We start from the raw sequence: 18,797 nt of genomic DNA, 5'->3' as shown, positions 1-18,797 counted from the left end.
TGTGATTATGACTTTTCTCTGTTTATAGAAAGACATTCTGTACACAGAAAAATGTTTGTATTCTACAATATAGGGCACTTACCTTATTGACACTAAGAATTTGTGATTTTCATCAAAAAAAAGGGAAGTTAAGAGTTATGTCTTCTAATAGGCCCTAGTATACACAACTGTAAACCTACCAACTAGTTAAATAAATAAATAAATAAATCTTTCATGACGTAATAAAACATAAACAAGTAAAACTGCTTGTACTAGATGATGGATGGTTAATGCTCTACTTGTAAAATGCATCTACGATGGTTTCCATCAGTCCAGCAGATGGCACTGAAGACTATCTTTTGATACCAAAATCTCATGCATCAGCCAAAATATCTCTCAAATAATACAAAAATAGGCTTATTTAGAAATCTCCTTACATGCACATAATAAATATTATAACTCAAATATTTTATTTACTATACACTTATTGTTGAAAATCACTATTTTGCACTGTGCAGTGTGTAGAAATAGAAAGAAACCAGGACAACAGAGGTTGTGATGTAGGTGAGGACATGCAGTAGGTGAGGAGGCAGTGCAGATGAGAGCATGCAATAGGAACCCGTGGGAGTGGGGGATTGTCTAGAGATTTAGAGGGTGACATGTTAGAACTTGAACAAGCTGACAAAACAGACTCCTGTGAGAAAGTACTCACCTGGAAAGTAATTTGATAGGTGACTCCACAAACACTGTAATTACAAATAACAACCATATTCATTAAAACACAGCTGGCAGCAACATAATTTACTTTCAGAAATGCCTGCAGGAACATTGCTCTGAACAACAAAAACACACTGTATGATGCAACTCACAATTAAATCAGAGGTAAACAATATATTGTTTATTTTATGTACAGTTATCACAGATATAATTTAACATTTTAACCATACTAACAGGCTTGAATGATGATATGTTGAGACACAAGTCAAATTTGCTTTTACATAATAACTAACACATACACTGTTGCGGTTAATTACTACGAGATGTCATATTAGTTTTATCAAATAATAAATATAATTCCAGTAGAAGTATCCATAATTCAGAGAATTCACATAGTCCTCTTTGTCCTAATAACTTTGCAGGCTTATGAAGCTCCCTCACCTTATCTTCATGTACAATAACAACAACAACAACAACAACAGCAATACACAGAATCAAACTTTTACAGTTCATGTCTTTATACAGTACTCTTCTTACACTCAAGGTCACTTTACCAATTCAGAGGGGAAAAAATAACACAAATGAAAAAAAAAAAAAAATTAGCTGTGCTTATATATACTAGCAACAGTCATTTTGATTGTCAATGTTGCACGCCACCCACGGTATGCAGGTCCATTCTGCCACCACAAAGGGGGTGCAGTGGAGCAGCTATAAGGCAGCGCAAACCAGAAAGAATGGTAGCAAAAATCAGCACCAAAAGAAAGCCAAAGATGAGAGCAAAGCAAATACTTTTGCCATTAAAAACAGCAGTGAATCATGTGGAGCTGGCAGCCATAAACAGAGCTCAAAGTAACCAGGAGCTGCTCTCAAGTCACACTTGGTGAAAATGGATAGGGTTTTGAGGATGACTGCCAACAAAACTCAGCTGCTCAGGAGACTCGGCCTGTGAGAGACTCCACCAGTGACCAAATTGACTTCCTGGGACACTCAGGGTTAGCTTACAATTTAAAAAGGCAAAACAATAAAATCACACAAAAAAATTAAAACCAAAAGCACACACAACAACCGTAAAGACAAGATTCTAGTGCACACAGTACCCTTTTCACTGGAAACAGAACACACACATACACACATGCTTGCCCTACTGTCCTTGTGAGGAACTTCCATTGACAAAATGGTTAATGCCGCTATTAATTCTATGCCTACACCTAAAGCTAACCCTAACCTTAACCATGAAATGCAATTTTCCTCATGGGGCAAGCCAAATAATGTAAACATCTACAATAGAGTTTGTAAATAATTCAAGTCTTAATACTTTTGAATTAAACCAAATAGATGTAGCTACCATATTGCCCCTTAATGACATCACAAAGCTCGTCACCTCTCCGATTTGTCCAGACCGAATGGTTATACCCAGAACACCCAGAACTATAAATATGTGAAGACTATATCTGTTGAGGACTGATTCAGCAAACGCAGTAGACAAATTTTGTGATGTTATTCCTTGTTCTACTCCTTTCTCTTAGCGTGGCAAATGGAGAAAATTGCCATATCCTGGAAAACCCAGCATATCCTCTGCTGTCTAAAGATGGAGATGTGATAATTGGAGCTGTCTTTTCAATACATAGTGGTACACAGATGCAGTCACTGCAATATACTGAAAAACCTCAACCTTTAATCTGCATTAGGTTTGTTGTAGTGGATAGTTTCATATTTGTAATATATTTATATATTATATATTTATCAGATTTTTTTTTTTTTGGAAAACTGTACTGTATTTTTGGATTAAATTTATTTTACTTTAATTTTATATTAAATATGTTATTTGTATTTTCTTATGCTTTTTATGCATATTTGTAGATTTAATCTCAGAGAATTTCGCTTTGCTCAGACCATGATTTTTGTAATTGAAGAAATCAACAGAAGCAACAGCTTGCTCCCAAATATTTCAATTGGTTACAGGATTTATGATAACTGTGGCTCAAGATTATTATCTATGAAGGCAGCCATGGCTTTGATGAATGGTCAGGACATAACAGCAGATGATGCCTGCTCTGGACAAGCAGTAGTACAAGCCATCATAGGGGAGTCAGAGTCTTCTCCTACTATAGTACTCACAAAAACTACAGGGCCTTTTAAGATCCCAGTGGTAAGAATCAATTATTCTAATAATCATTTAATAACAATTTATTTAGTTATTTACTGTTGCTAATTTATCTCTTAAAATCTGTAATTTCCACTTGTTAAAAAGCAAATAAACATGCAAAATCTCTGACGTGTAAGATCCAACAAAACAGACATTAGTTATTTATTTTATCTGTCTTTCTCCACTCAGATAAGTCATGCTGCCACATGTGAATGCCTGAGCAACAGAAAAGAGTACCCCTCCTTCTTCAGGACCATAGCGAGTGACTACTACCAGAGTAGAGCACTGGCATATTTGGTCAAGCACTTTGGCTGGTCTTGGGTGGGAGCTGTGAACAGTGATAATGATTATGGCAACAGTGGAATGTCCATTTTTCTGAATGCAGCAAAAGAGGAAGGAATATGTGTTGAGTATTCTGAGAAGTTTGACCGGTCAGATCCTGAGAAAATCAAGAAAGTGGCCGATATTATTAAGAAAGGCACAGCCAAAGTAATTATTGTATTTCTTGCCCATATTGATATGAATATTCTAATAGACCATCTTATTTTAAAGAATGTCACTGGCTACCAGATGATTGGTGTTGAAGGATGGATTACTGCAGTAAATCTAGTAACACCAGCAAGTTACAACATATTGGCTGGATCCATTGGATTGGATGTGGGAAAACTGAACATTAGTGGTTTTGCTGACTATGTGGTAAAAGAGTTTTGGCAAACAGAGTTCCCTTGCTTGCATACAGAGGAAAACATTTCTCAAACTGAAAATAACTGCAGCAAATATGAAGATATGATTCCATTTAAAAACTACAATGAAGATATTTCAGAATTGAGATATGCAAATAACATCTACAATGCTGTTTATGCTGTGGCACATTCTCTACATAGCCTGTTGATATGCACAGAAAGTCAGAGTTGTGAGAAAGACAAAGCAATTCAATCATGGCAGGTAACAAAAAGAAGAGGAGCAAACCAGGGTATGTCCATGGCTGATTTTGTCATGAAATGAATACTTGTTTTTTTCCCCTTTGAAGGTTGGTGAGTCACTAAAAAAGGTAAATTTTACCACCAAAGTAGGAGAACAGATTTGGTTTGACAGCACTGGTGCAACAGCTGCAAAATACGATGTGGTGAACTGGCAACGAGGGTTCAGTGGAGAAGTGCAGTTTAAGGCAGTGGGTTATTATGATGCCTCACTGCCAAGTGGACAACAGTTTGTCCTAAATGGTGAAGATATAGTTTGGGCTGGAGAGATAACAGAGGTACATACAATTCTACGTTTTTATTAAATATAATCTACAAAGGAAGAAATAAACGATATGTACATGCCACTAACATATATATAAGAAATTTTACTCCATATTGCTTCAGTGTATAAACATCCAAAGCTGAAATGCTGCTTGGATTGTACTGAAGAGAAAATGTTTATGGCTCAACAGCTTCAAAGAACTGTCAGATAAAAACTATGAATTCCAAGGTTCTAAAAAATCTAAATTAAAATAAAAAAAAGTCTAAATTAAAATAGATAAGTGGATATATTTATTACAATTGTGCCTTAAACAGTTTATATTTTTCTGAATTTTATGTGGAAATTCCTGATTGTAGCCATAATATATTGTTCATATTAGAAGCCAAGATCTGTGTGCAGTGAGAGCTGTCCTCCAGGAACCAGAAAAGCTGTACAGAAAGGAAGGCCTGTCTGTTGCTATGACTGTATACCATGTGCAGAGGGAGAGATCAGTAACCAGACAGGTAATTTCAGCATTACCAAGTTTCAAAGACAAATTGTTAATTGTACATTTTGTATCATCCTCCTATTATTTAGGATACAGTTCCTGAAAAATGGCATCAATAAATGAAACCATGAGGAATATTTATTTCCTTTTCTAATAAGAATAACCATGATTATTTTGCAGATTCAAATAACTGTGAGCAGTGTCCAGGAGAATATTGGTCTAATGCTGAAAGAGATAAATGTGTGTTAAAAGTCATAGAGTTTCTTTCATTTACAGAGGTTATGGGGATAGTACTGGTACTTTTTTCTTTGTTTGGAGCAGCAATAACTGTGTTAGTAGCTATTTTATTTCTAATAAAAAAAGACACTCCCATTGTTAAGGCCAACAACTCTGAGCTGAGCTTCCTGTTGCTCTTCTCTCTGACTCTGTGTTTCCTCTGTTCACTTACATTCATCGGAAGGCCCTCTGAGTGGTCCTGTATGCTGCGCCACACAGCGTTTGGGATCACATTCGTTCTCTGTATCTCATGTGTTCTGGGGAAAACAGTAGTTGTGCTAATGGCCTTCAGGGCTACACTTCCAGGCAGTAATGTAATGAAATGGTTTGGGCCTCCACAGCAAAGACTCAGTGTACTTGTATTCACTCTCATACAGGTCCTTATTTGTGTGCTTTGGTTAACAGTTTCTCCTCCTTTCCCCTACAAGAACATGAACTACTACAAGGAAAAGATCATATTAGAATGTAACTTGGGCTCACCTATAGGTTTTTGGGCCGTGCTGGGTTATATAGGAGTTCTGGCTTTCTTGTGCTTTATTTTGGCTTTTCTAGCTAGAAAACTGCCAGATAATTTTAACGAAGCTAAATTCATCACATTCAGCATACTCATATTCTGTGCAGTTTGGATTACCTTTATTCCAGCTTATGTCAGCTCTCCTGGAAAATTTACTGTAGCTGTGGAGATATTTGCTATTTTAGCCTCTAGTTTTGCTCTGCTTTTCTGTATCTTTACACCGAAATGTTATATTATACTATTTAAACCCGAACTCAATACAAAGAAACATATGATGGGAAAAATGGCACCTAAATGACAAATAAAAATATTCAAATCTGTGACAGTAGTCATTTGAGTGGACTGAATGTTGAAATTGGTTATTTGAGTGGAATGAATTGATTACGTGACAATTCTATAAATAAATAAACAAACAAACAAATAAATAAATAACTCTCACTTTCAGTAACAACTTTATCTCAGCCAGGTTCACTGTGGATCCTGGAAACACTCCATCACAGGGCACCAACGCACACACACATTCACACTCAATTATTAAAACCTAGAAAAAATATTCTCTTATCCACCTAAAGGAATCTTTTTGTGAGGTAGGAGGAAAGCACAAAACCTAGAGGAAACCCACACAAACATAGGAAGAACATGCAGAGAAACTTTGCACAGACAGTAATTCAAACTCAGAATCAAAATGGGGACCATGGAGCTGTGAGGCAGTAAGGCTGTAAGGCTACCTAGGCTAGTGAAGAGAAGAAGAGTTATGAGATACAAACTTAATTGTGTACATCAGTGCATCTGTCACAGTTACCCAGTCACAGTTACTCAGTTCTAAATGAAAGAGCGAACCATCTCACCTTCAACAATGGCTTGTTTAATACAGCAGGGCTATTTAAAAAAAAATGTGGATTTTTTGCTTATTTGATTATTGATGGAGAAAGCAAATAGTTCTCTCTACCAAAGAATAGCCTATAAATATAATAATCTCTGCAGGGAATTGAAACCATTTCTGGCAGACAACACAGGAACTGATGAGGTCATAGTGACAAAAACTATCAGTAATCAATGTGAATTGCAATGCAAACTAGGTGTGACACCCTGTTCCAAACAGATTATGACACACTGCCCAGCTTGGACACAATCAAATGATCACAACCCCATTCAAAAGTGCCCTGGGCACTAAAGTAAGAAAGACACCACCCAACAACTCACAGCAATCACCATAGGCAATAACCATAGCCAGTAAAACCAATGGTTAATAAAGCCACCTTGCAACACAAGGAAACTGTCTATAAATAGTAAAAAGAAAACTTATTCCTGCACAAAATGTGTTGAGTGTGGGGGTGGGTTGTGGCTGTGTATGGTAAAGGACAAAAAAAATTTTTTTCCTCTTGGCAATGTGTTAGGCATGGACTAGTAAGTGTGGTACAGTGTGGATGACTATGATAAATCTAATGTCTATTAACTGGGAAACAAAACCACAATTATTAACTAAAGACAACTGTTTGTGTTTATATATGTACTCTATATCTTTGATGGAATGTTATATAAATCAGAAACAGCTCAACAGCTCAACAGCTCCAGTGAATGAAAATGTATGCATATGTGGCCAAATGCAATCATAATTATGCATATTTTACACTAACATAAAATGCATTTACACTAGTATAAAATGGGCCAGCAACTAAACCATAAAGCATGCATTCAATATAACCACAAACAAATGGTAGCATCTATTGTCTATGCCTCATATGCCCCTTCATTTTTTCAAATACTTTAATACTAAGCACTCAGAATAGAATTCACTGTCCAAATTTTTCTGGAAGGGCACTATATTGGTTATCAATATTGTTAAATCATCGTTGAATAGGTTAATTGATTAATAGTGTTGTAATCACTTTAATAATACTCAGGATGACGTGTTGAGATACATATGATCACATGATTGCATATTGAATGCACCCAGAAGGATCCATCACTCCCTATATAACTTGATGCTCCATTTGTAGCAGAGAAATGCACTACTGCCCCAGAGCCTCTGTGATGTTTCTATATGCATTATTGCTCCTCTATGTCTTCAAAGTAAAGGGAGAAAAGGCTAATTGTCAAATGATTGGGAACCCAGAGTACCCCCAGCTCTCCAAGGATGGTGATGTCATCATTGGAGGAGCTTTTTCAATTCACAGCAAAATTACATTACAGACACTGTCATTTACTGAGAAGCCACAACGTCTAATCTGCACAAGGTTTGTTTCTTTTGTTAATCTTTGTACTTCTGTTACAATTTAACTTTACTTTGTAATCCAAAGTTAACATTTTACGTCAGGAACTGTGTAAGTATAAAGTCAAACTGTATAAACTTACATTCTTGTAAAAATGTGAAAAATGATATGAAATTATGCTATTGTGAAATAATATTGACAAGATTTTTTAAAATTATTATTATTTATTTATTTAGTCTGAATTTCAGAGAATTCCGGTTTGTTCAGACTATGATCTTCGCTATTGATGAAATAAACAAGAGTGGCCTGCTTCCTAATATTTCTATTGGATATAAGATATTTGATAGCTGTGGCTCAACGTTAGCCTCAATGAGATCGGCAGTGGGTTTAATAAATGGTCAGGAGCTTACAGCTGAAGAAACATGCTCTGGGCATTCAGCAGTGCAGGCCATCATTGGGGAATCAGAGTCTTCCTCAACCATAGTAATGTCAAGAGCAACAGGGCCATTCATGATTCCAGTGGTAAAATACATGGACATAAAACTGCTGTTGTTAATTCATTTAAATGTGTCACATGAATAATATTGTCTTGATATGCCTCTTTCTTTCAACAGATCAGTCATTTTGCTACCTGTGCTTGCCTGAGCAACAGAAAAGAATATCCCTCCTTCTTCAGAACAATTCCCAGTGATTACTACCAGAGCAGAGCTCTGGCTCAGCTAGTGAAGTATTTTGGATGGACCTGGGTAGGAGCAGTAAGAAGCGACAATGACTATGGCAACAATGGCATGGCCACATTTGTGGAGGCAGCTGGAAAAGAGGGAGTATGCATTGAGTATAATGAAGCAATTCTAAGGACAAATTCAAAGGAAAGCATTGCTAAAGTTGTCGAAATAATAAAAAAAGGCACATCCAAGGTGTTGGTAGCATTTCTGGCTCAAAATGAAATGGACGTTTTGTTAGAAGAGGCCTTTGCTCAAAATGTGACAGGGCTTCAATGGGTAGGCAGTGAGTCCTGGATAACTGCCAGATACTTAGCAACTGAAAGGACATCAAAAGTTATCAGCAGTGCATTAGGATTTACCATTAATAAATCTAAAATTCCAGGGCTAAAGGACTTTCTTCTAAAAGTCCATCCATCCCAGATTCCCTCAAATTCCCTTTTGATAGAATTCTGGGAAATGACATTTGGATGTCAGTTTTCACCACAAACAGAGAATGCGAAACTTTGCAGTGGATTTGAAGATCTCAAAGAAATAAATAATACATTCACTGATGTTTCAGAGCTAAGGATTTCAAACAATGTATATAAGGCAGTATATGCAATAGCTCACGCCCTACATAACACTTTGGCTTGCAATGCTGATGGTCCCTTTGAAAATGTAAACTGCATCAAAAAGGATATGTTCCTACCGGGTCAGGTAAAAAAAAAGAAAATGATAAGCAAACTTACAATAGTACTGAGAGGATTACAAGAAAATACACATGCATGTAAAAATAGCACATGATTTCCCCATGCAGGTACTAGAATCCTTACAGAGTGTGAACTTTACAATGCCATCAGGTGAACGTGTGTATTTTAATGCTAATGGAGACCCTACTGCAAAATATGAGCTGGTGAACTGGCAGAAAAATTCAGCTGGAGAAATAACCTTTGCTGCAGTTGGTTACTATGATGCCTCTCTCCCAACTGACAAGCAGTTTGTCATGAATCCTGTTAATATAGCTTGGGCTGGAAATAGTAATATGGTAGGTATGGAGTAGAGATGAGAAAACTTACTGTCAAGTTATAGTAAATGTGTTATTTTCAAAAGTATAACTGAGTCAGAATGTGTGTCAGAGGCCCAGATCTGTGTGCAGTGAGAGCTGTCAGCCAGGATTCAGACAGGCACAAATCAAAGGGAGACCACCATGCTGCTTTGCCTGTATACAATGCCCAGTGGGTGAAATCAGCAATGAAACTGGTATGTGTCCATGTGTTATTTTATGGTTGAAATATAAAAGAGCCAGACATGTGTTACAAAACAAAACGTAGGCATTTCTATATACATAAATATAAAGGTAAAAACATAAACGATTGTGACCATTTTCTCTCATTTTAGACTCTGTTGAATGCATCAGATGCCCTCTGGAGTACTGGTCAAATGAAAATCATAGTCTGTGTGTTCCAAAGAAAGTGGAATTCCTTTCATTTGATGAAAACATGGGGATTCTCCTGACAGCTGTTTCATTAACAGGAGTTTCTATTACTATAGCTGTAGGATTGGTATTTTTCTATTTTAGAGACACACCACTTGTAAAAGCAAGCAACATTGAGCTGAGCCTCCTGCTGCTCTTCTCTCTGACTCTGTGTTTTCTTTGTTCACTTACTTTCATTGGACAGCCTTCTGAGTGGTCCTGTATGCTGCGCCACACAGCGTTTGGCATTACATTTGCACTTTGTATGTCATGTGTTTTAGCAAGAACAATAGCAGTAGTGATGGCATTTAAAGCCACAGTGCCAGGTAGCAGTTTCCCCCAGTGTTCAGTGCCTGTGCAGCGAATGAGTGTTTTCTGCTGCACCCTTTTTCAAGTCATAATATGTGCTCTGTGGTTAACACTTGCACCCCCAGTGCCTCAAAAAAACATGGCTCATTCCACAGATAAAATAATACTAGAATGTAATTTGGGATCAACCATAGGTTTCTGGGCTGTGCTGGTATATATAGGAGTTTTGGCTCTTTTATGTTTTATTTTGGCTTTTCTGGCTCGTAAACTGCCTGATAATTTTAATGAAGCTAAATTTATCACATTCAGCATGCTCATATTCTGTGCCGTTTGGATCACATTTATTCCAGCATATGTCAGTTCTCCTGGAAAATTTACTGTAGCTGTGGAGATATTTGCAATTTTAGCATCGAGTTTTGGTTTACTATTCTGTATATTTACTCCAAAATGTTATATCATCATACTTAAGCCAGAAAAGAATACAAGAAAACATCTAATGGGCAAAGCAAATACAAAATCTTAGTGATTTTCTTCACACATGAAACATACTGTACTGACTGAAAATTCATAAATCAAATTAAAATCAAATAAAATGTTTTAAGTCTATTAATGAACTTAATACATAAATACAGTAAAAACAATTATTTTGAATAAAAATAATATTGAACTTTTGTTTTAGTTTTTATTTTCCTATACAGAATTTCATAAAATGCAGTAATAAACATTTATTTGAGCATTAACTTTTGACTCATGATTGATCATTTTGATTAAATTTGTTCTAATTGATTGTTGATATATAAGAGACCTAATACCTGCATTCTTTAAAAAAATACACACCTGAATAATAATAATAATAATAATAATAATAATCTATCAAAAGGCATAAAAATACAATAAGGGTTGATTTTTTTTAATACATCCTGATAGAGCCAAATGTAATCCATATATCACTGTTTTTTTTTTTTTAATTATTCACCACACTTGTTTTCATCACTGGAGAGAAATGGTGAACATGTAAATTAGGTCCCATGTTCCATAGTTGTTAGAAGTACATAAAGGGTGCGTTAGGCATAGGCATAGTCCAAGAATCAGAGACATATGCTTCCTATATAGCGTCATGCTTTTACTAGCAGATATATTAATGATTATATCCTTTACTACTAGTGCTGAAGATCAGCAGTGCATACCATATGGAACAGATGAACTCCTTCATTTTTCTAAAGATGGTGATATATCCATAGGAGGTATTTTTTCATTCCATCAATATCCTATTGGTATAAATCCAACACTGCTGGCCAACCCAGGAAATATGAGATGTTATGGGTAAGTTGGTAGTTAGATAATTAATGGAATATTACAGACCTGATATTAAAAATTTCTAAACACCGAAATGGTAAGAAAACACTAAAAGAAATACTTGCAAGCAACAATAAGAATAAGTACAGCATAAATGTGAATACATATATATATATATATGTGTGTGTGTGTGTGTGTCTGTGTGTGTGTGTGTGTGTGTGTGTGTGTTTTTAGGATTGATCCAGGGGAATTGCAGTATGCCATGACAATGATATTTGCTATTGAGGAGATTAACAATAGCACAGATATCCTTCGTGACCTTACACTGGGCTACAGAATATATGGTTCCTGTCCCAGCATTCCTCTCTCGGTAAAGGCATCTCTGCTTCTCATGAACAAGCCAGGAGTGGGGCGAGAAAATTGTACAAAATCTTCAAATGTGCATGCTGTCATTGGGGAAACTACTTCCACAGCAACTATAGGTATTGCAAAGACCATGGGCCCATTTCATATACCAGTGGTGAGTAAATGGGTATTTTGAGATTACTTGTATACTATTTATTCTGAAAAGCAATGCAAAGCATATAAAAACAATGTAAACTATATATGTATTTACCATATATAGGCATCTTTGATTAAAGGAAAAATGGCCATGATTAGCAATGCCATAATAATTATTAAATGGTACTTTTCTTTTGCAGATTAGCCACTCAGCTACCTGTGCATGTCTTAGCAACAGAAAAGATTATCCCTCTTTCTTCAGAACAATTCCCAATGATTATTACCAGAGCAGAGCACTGGCAAAGCTGGTCAAGTATTTTGGTTGGACTTGGGTAGGAGCCATTAGGAGTAGGAGTGACTATGGAAATAATGGAATGGCCAGTTTTCTAGAAGTTGCTGAAAAAGAGGGAGTATTTATTGAGTACTCTGTGGCTATTTATAGGACTGACTCCAGACAAAAGTTTCTAAATGTGGTGGACATTATCAAGACATCCACATCTAAGGTCATTGTAGCTTTTGCAGATGGGAATGATCTGGACATCCTCATAAAAGAGCTTTACTATCAGAATGTGACTGGTTTTCAGTGGGTTGGAAGTGAAGGGTGGATCACCTACAGCTACCTATCCAATGCCATGAATTATGCAGTGGTCGGTGGTGCAATAGGTCTTGCTGTCCCCAATGCCAACATTCCTGGCTTGAAAGAGTTTATTGCAAGCAGGCGACCCTCTTTAAAACCAGGTAATACAGGTCTGGTTGAATTGTGGGAGAATGTGTTTGGCTGTACTCTAAGCACTCAGTCACAGAAGGCTGAAAAATCCTGCACCGGAGATGAGTCTCTTGAGAATACACACACACGCTTCACAGACGTGTCAGATGCTAGCTTATTGAACAACATTTATAAAGCCGTATATGCTGTGGCTTATGCTGTGGATAGGCTTTTAGGCTGTCATGAAGGGATGGGGCCATTTACCAATGGTACATGTGCAGATGTAGGAAGCATAGAGCCATGGCAGGTAATGTAACCACAATGTAATTCCACTGCATAAATTTATCAATTTTGCCATTTATTTTGGTCAGTACAATAAATAAATAAATAAATAAATAAATAAATATTTTTGTTTCAGGGTATACTGAACCCTATATATCTTTCAGGTGCTCCATTACCTGGCTCAGGTGAACTTTACTACTAAGAACGGAGAAATTGTACTGTTTGACAAGTTGGGTGACCCAGTTGCACGCTATGCCATTGTCAATTGGCAGAGGAAGGATGAAGGAACAATAATATTTCAGTCCATTGGCATGTATGATGCATCTCGGCAAGATGGCCAGGAGTTCATAATTAATACCAGCAGTGCAATCTGGGTGGGAGGCCAGTATTCAGTAAGCAAAGCAGGGAAAATGCTGATTTTATCATGACCTCTTAACATATTTTATTACTATGTGTATCGCTTAACAAACTCTAAACAGGGTTACCTGTATATTCCAGGTTCCTCGGTCTGTATGTAGTGAAAACTGTCTCCCAGGGACCAGCAGGGCTTTCATAAAAGGGAAGCCAATTTGCTGTTTTGACTGCATCCCCTGCTCAGATGGGGAGTTCAGCAATACCACAAGTGAGAAGACCAGGCTCCTTTCATTTACATTACTGCTTTTGATGTTCTTAAAAAGTCCACTAAAAGCTCACGTGATTTCACACCAACATGAAATGTCCTCATTTTGCGTTTCTAATATATCTGTGGTTTCAGATGCAGTGACATGTCTTCCATGCCCTCTTGAATACAAGTCAAATGGGAACAAGACTCAATGTGATCTGAAAAACATTGAATTCCTGAACTTTAATGAACTTATGGGTATTCTGCTGATGGCATTCTCTTTGTTTGGCGGATCTCTCACAATCACAGTTGGGTTAATTTTCTTTTACTACAGACAGACTCCTATTGTCAGGGCCAACAACTCTGAACTGAGCTTCCTGCTGCTTTTCTCTCTGAGTTTGTGTTTCCTCTGTTCACTTACCTTCATTGGTCAGCCCTCTGAGTGGTCCTGTATGCTGCGCCACACAGCATTTGGGATCACATTTGTTCTCTGCATCTCCTGTGTTCTGGGGAAAACAGTAGTTGTGTTAATGGCCTTCAGAGCTACACTTCCAGGTAGTAATATCATGAAGTGGTTTGGACCTGCACAGCAGAGACTCAGTGTAATTTCCTTCACTTTCATTCAGGTCTTCATTTGTAGTCTCTGGTTGACGATTTCTCCCCCCTTTCCTTATAAAAATATCTACCACTACAAAGATAAAATCATTTTAGAATGTCACGTGGGATCAGTTTTAGGTTTCTGGGCTGTGCTAGGATATATAGGTGTTCTTGCTTTCTTGTGTTTTATTTTGGCTTTTCTAGCAAGGAAGCTACCCGATAACTTTAATGAAGCCAAATACATTACATTCAGCATGCTCATATTCTGTGCAGTTTGGATTACATTTATTCCAGCTTATGTCAGCTCTCCTGGAAAGTTTATTGTAGCTGTGGAAATATTTGCCATTTTAGCTTCAAGTTTTGGATTACTTTTTTGTATATTTATTCCAAAGTGCTACATCATTTTACTTAAGCCTGACAAAAATAACAAAAAACATATGATGAGTAAAACACCCTCCAAACCACTCTGAACAGGCTCACACACGTATGGTTGTAAATAAGGAAACAAACAAACAAATTAATAAGCACATGTTCATTCATGGATGCTTGCTACTTTTGCTATAAAATGATACATGTAAACCTGCAATTGGCTATCATTTAAATGTATCAAATTTGTTAAATAAAATGATGAATTTGACAATAAAATTGAAATCTAAGAAACAGAAAAAAGCATCAGTTTGTACTAAAGCACAAACTAAACAACAGGAGACATACAGAGTTTGATCACTGATCATTTTGAATACAGAAATCACATGAAAGTTTACATTCAGCTCTGTGTGTGTTAGGGCAGATCATTAAAAAAAATCAATCCCTGCAACATTTAAGCTACATTAGAAAAACATCCTCAAGCCATTAATCTCTTTGTTTTCTACCAATTAGCATTGATAATGTAATTACTACCACTATACACAAAGTGTTCAAAGCTTACAGTATTGTGACTGCTCAATATCCTGTTGCTTTCTAACATCCACCTAAACTAAATGTTGTGGTTCTTTGAAAACCAGAATACCACCAGGGCCAATGAGAATAACCTGGAAACCTTTTTATGTTTGTGCGCAACACCTTCAACAAAGTCGTGTAGTGAAATTATATCATATTATTTGATATAAATACAATTGTTATATGGCCACAATTCCCTGAAACCTCACCAAGTTCTCACCTAATCTGCTTTGATTCTAAATGACTGTGATAAAACTCTGAGCAGAAACTCAAGGTTCAATTACTAGATTACTCTAGAGTCATCAGATCACCAATACAGGCAAGGGAAGCTTATTGCTAAAGCATGTAGTTCTTCCATTATTTCACTGAACTGATCTCTAACAAAAAGGCAGTCCTGACATGGCCCATTTCAGTGAGGCTTACCATGTGTGGGCCCACCTGAGGAGTTTTCATGCAAGGCAGCTTGCACCTTCTGATCTCATCCCACCCTTGTGATGTATCTGACCATCACAGCATTATTTGAACAGACCTCATTGTCTCAGAACCGGTAAGAAGAATTTGAGAGCTAGACAGCTCCACACACCTCCCAATGGGTGGCATGCCCCCCTGCCAGTGAAGAAGGAGTCTATGGTGACTATTTCTCTGCAATGGGGCACTGAATCCAAGCAGACCCATTTCATGAGAAAAGTCTCATACCTACAATGAGTTAGGGCTCATACCCCTCTTGATGAGATGAGAATGTATCTGTGTCTGTGATATTTGGGGTTGCAGGCTGATAATCCACTTCTGAAATTTCCTTAATTTCTTCCTAGAAGACTTCCCAGAAGACTGGAGGTTATTATAACAGCAAAGGGGGGACTAAATGTGGAATGGGGTGTTCAACAACACATATGGGCATGATGGTCAAGTTTTTGCCCATATAGCATACTTAGGCCAAGTGCTTGTAATCCAACATGTTAGCTAAGGCACACACTGCTGAACCTGTGCATGGCACAGTAGACAGTAAACTTCTTTTAATGCTCTTAACATAATTTTTATACTATGGAAGATTAAAATCCTTCATGACTACTCAGTGCTATGTGCTGCATGTCAACATCCAGTCCAACACGTGCTGCCACCATTTTGTTCCAGAATCAAAAATGTCTGATGATAAGGCATCCTAACATCTAGACCGAGAAACCTATTTGGCTTCGTACTCTGCTTACACTGGACAATAAATATTTTGCAACCTGAAAAGTTTTGGATGTATCTTATGGATTTTGTGCTGCTGAACTCTAATATAATCTTGGTATGTTTCTGTCACATACCTTTTTTTTCAAAAATTGCCTATTTTGTGTTTTCAATCCTTAATTTCAATGTTACCCACAATGCAAGCAAAGAAATGTTTTCTAGTCAATTCCAGACATGACTGGGCATGTAAATCAGATGACAATTTCTAGGAATGCAGCTTGGATACACCAAGTACTATTGTTTCATTTGTGAATACAGTAGAACAGCCATGCTAAATGGTCTCATTACATCAAAATGACTGGCCATGCTGTAAGCATATGGTTCTTGGACAGAAAAGTGCATAAAGCACCTGTCAACCCAGCAAAGGTATTTTTGCACCTTCTTCATATAAAGATTTCAATACTTGAGAAAGATGTTTTCCAAAATAACTGCTGCCAAGATAAAGGAATGGTTATTCTTGGTCCAGAAATCAAATATGTCATCAATGACAGGGAGTTTGAAGAATGTCTAGTAGGGCCAGAGAGAATTGGATGGAAGGCATTCGAGAATGTTTCTGAAAATTTTCTTGGGCACTAAAGAGAAACAAACTATGTCCAACTCTTTAAAAAAAACACTTAAATCATACACTAGCTTGGTGCCCAACATGCCTCTAAAGATTCATTTTCTGCATTCACAGTTAGACTTGTTCTGTGAAAACCTTAGTGTAGTCAGTGATGAACCTGGTGAAAGGTCTCAAGACATTGTTGGATTGGAAAAACAGTAAAAAAGTGTTGGCAGATTGGCAGATATATTTTTGTATACTTCAATGAGAAGCATCAGACACTAAGTACAAGTGAAAATGAGCAGGTCAGTGGAAATATAATTAGGTCAGTGGAAATATTTCAGTGTGTTAGCACTATGAAATGATTCAACAAATTCATTCAATAAAAGTCAAATTTGTGTTTTTTCAAATTCCTATGTGATACAAACAATCTGAAATTATATTTTTGTTCAGTTTGAAGAGCTCTGGCATGATCAGCAAAACAATTCTGTGGTAGTGTAACAAGTTGAAAAAAGAAAACCAACATTGTAATGAAATCTTTGTGGGTGAATTTCATGAAACTAAGCAGTTTGTAATATTCAGTAATGCTCAGTGGCCTTCAAGAGCCTCCTAGCGACCACTAATGTACTGCGGACAGGGTTATTTTGATCCTTCTCGCTTGCAGTACTACAACAGAATTGACTGCCACCACTGTGGGTATGTATGCTCATGCTTTGTCTTTCATATTAAGTGAATAGTTGGAAAAATATGTTCTAAGTTGAACCCTTTTATGTAATTAATTGTGTGCATAGGTGTGTTGTCACGTATACTATGCATGTAATGTTTTTGTATGAATGATGACATTTTTGTGAGCATTTGTGCTCTTTGTTCTCTCTTCGTGTCTTGCTCTGGCAAGGCGAGCACATGGTTGAGTGAATGCATATTTTATTTTGTTTTAGGTTTTTCAAGGAATGTCTGCAGTATTTTCGCCCTGTATGCTCATACTACTCTGTTAAAAATTGCAGATTGCAGAAATAAATTGGAGAACACTGTCCAATGTGTGTGTGTGTGTCTGCTCATCCGTTACACTGGTGCCGTGACTCTTTTGATCTCCCTGATCAGCTTGACGCAGATTGGCCGTGGTAGCTGTGTGCAGGACATATTTGGTGCTGGGAGGGGAGTATATTAGGAGACATAAGTATGGTTTGTGTGCTCTCTTATCAGAAATAGGAATCTGGTACACGATGTGCGGAGGCAGGAAGTGGGTGAGCTCAGCTGAAAGAGCAGACAGAACAGACAAAGGGCACGCTGGAGGTGAAGCTGAGCTAAAGTAGAACAGAGTAGAAATAGTAGTAGAAATAAAATTAAAATTAAAACCAAGGGAGTATAAATGAGCATTAAAGTTAGCTTTAGGGCAAGATATGTTAGAAGCATTATCTCTTGGTACAAGTTAATCAAGCATAAGCGGCAATACAGACCACGCATTTTGCAGAAAAGAAAAACAGGATGTGGAGCCTGTAACTGGAAATTAAGGGGACATTCTAAGAAGACAGACATGACAAAAGGTCAGTAGGAGGAGTTTCCAGGAAAAGTCAGAAGATAATGGGAAATGGTGAAGTGTATGTAAATTAGGATAGGAGGAGTCAAAATGGGCTAAACTGAAAATAATGGGAAATTATATACATAGGCGGACCAAAAGGGGGATATATATGCAGGGGAATTTGGAGGACTCGGGGTGCTCAACTCTCATGCATGAGATTGCTGCGTCACCGTTGAGGGAATTCACCTTCTTTGAGCTCATTGGAACTTCTTGTATTGCTACTGCAATAAAGAAGTTTGCTTCTTCTCATCCAAAGACTGGAGACTTTTCTTTTTGAGATTGGTTTTGAGTGACTACATATTTTATTGGCGCCCAACGTGGGGCTCGACAGGCCAGCGTAAGGTCGAGGCCTGAGCTGGGACCGCACAACCACTAGGCCACAGACGCCGGCACCAAAAAATTAAAAGGCAGGCAGACGCCTGTTATACTCAAAAGTCTGTATTAAAATAGTATCTGTGGCC

At 37.3% G+C, this 18,797-nt stretch overlaps 3 protein-coding genes across 3 annotated transcripts; all 3 read left to right on the top strand.

Moving 5' to 3' along the window:
* Nucleotides 1–2,185: 2,185 nt before the first annotated feature.
* Nucleotides 2,186–5,662, top strand: LOC113534606 (extracellular calcium-sensing receptor-like). Its single transcript, XM_034305161.2, has 6 exons — nt 2,186–2,384; nt 2,557–2,845; nt 3,032–3,787; nt 3,873–4,100; nt 4,467–4,590; nt 4,755–5,662. Exons 1-6 carry the CDS (start codon nt 2,191–2,193, stop codon nt 5,660–5,662), a joined length of 2,499 nt encoding a protein of 832 aa, XP_034161052.2. The 5' UTR covers nt 2,186–2,190.
* A 2,185-nt stretch (nt 5,663–7,847) lies between these two features.
* On the top strand, nt 7,848–9,152 carry LOC113534731 (vomeronasal type-2 receptor 1). The gene is made up of 2 exons (XM_053234954.1): nt 7,848–8,099; nt 8,192–9,152. The coding sequence occupies exons 1-2, from the start codon at nt 7,848–7,850 to the stop codon at nt 9,083–9,085; spliced, it is 1,146 nt and encodes a 381-aa protein (XP_053090929.1). The 3' UTR covers nt 9,086–9,152.
* Nucleotides 9,153–11,181: 2,029 nt separating this feature from the next.
* On the top strand, nt 11,182–14,632 carry LOC113534805 (extracellular calcium-sensing receptor-like). The gene is made up of 6 exons (XM_053234951.1): nt 11,182–11,387; nt 11,595–11,880; nt 12,062–12,874; nt 13,014–13,241; nt 13,348–13,471; nt 13,604–14,632. The coding sequence occupies exons 1-6, from the start codon at nt 11,182–11,184 to the stop codon at nt 14,515–14,517; spliced, it is 2,571 nt and encodes an 856-aa protein (XP_053090926.1). The 3' UTR covers nt 14,518–14,632.
* Nucleotides 14,633–18,797: the final 4,165 nt, after the last annotated feature.

The sequence above is a fragment of the Pangasianodon hypophthalmus genome, chromosome 6 (assembly GCF_027358585.1).
Source record: "Pangasianodon hypophthalmus isolate fPanHyp1 chromosome 6, fPanHyp1.pri, whole genome shotgun sequence".
NCBI lineage: Eukaryota > Metazoa > Chordata > Actinopteri > Siluriformes > Pangasiidae > Pangasianodon > Pangasianodon hypophthalmus.
This window is presented reverse-complemented; position numbering and strand designations above follow the sequence as displayed.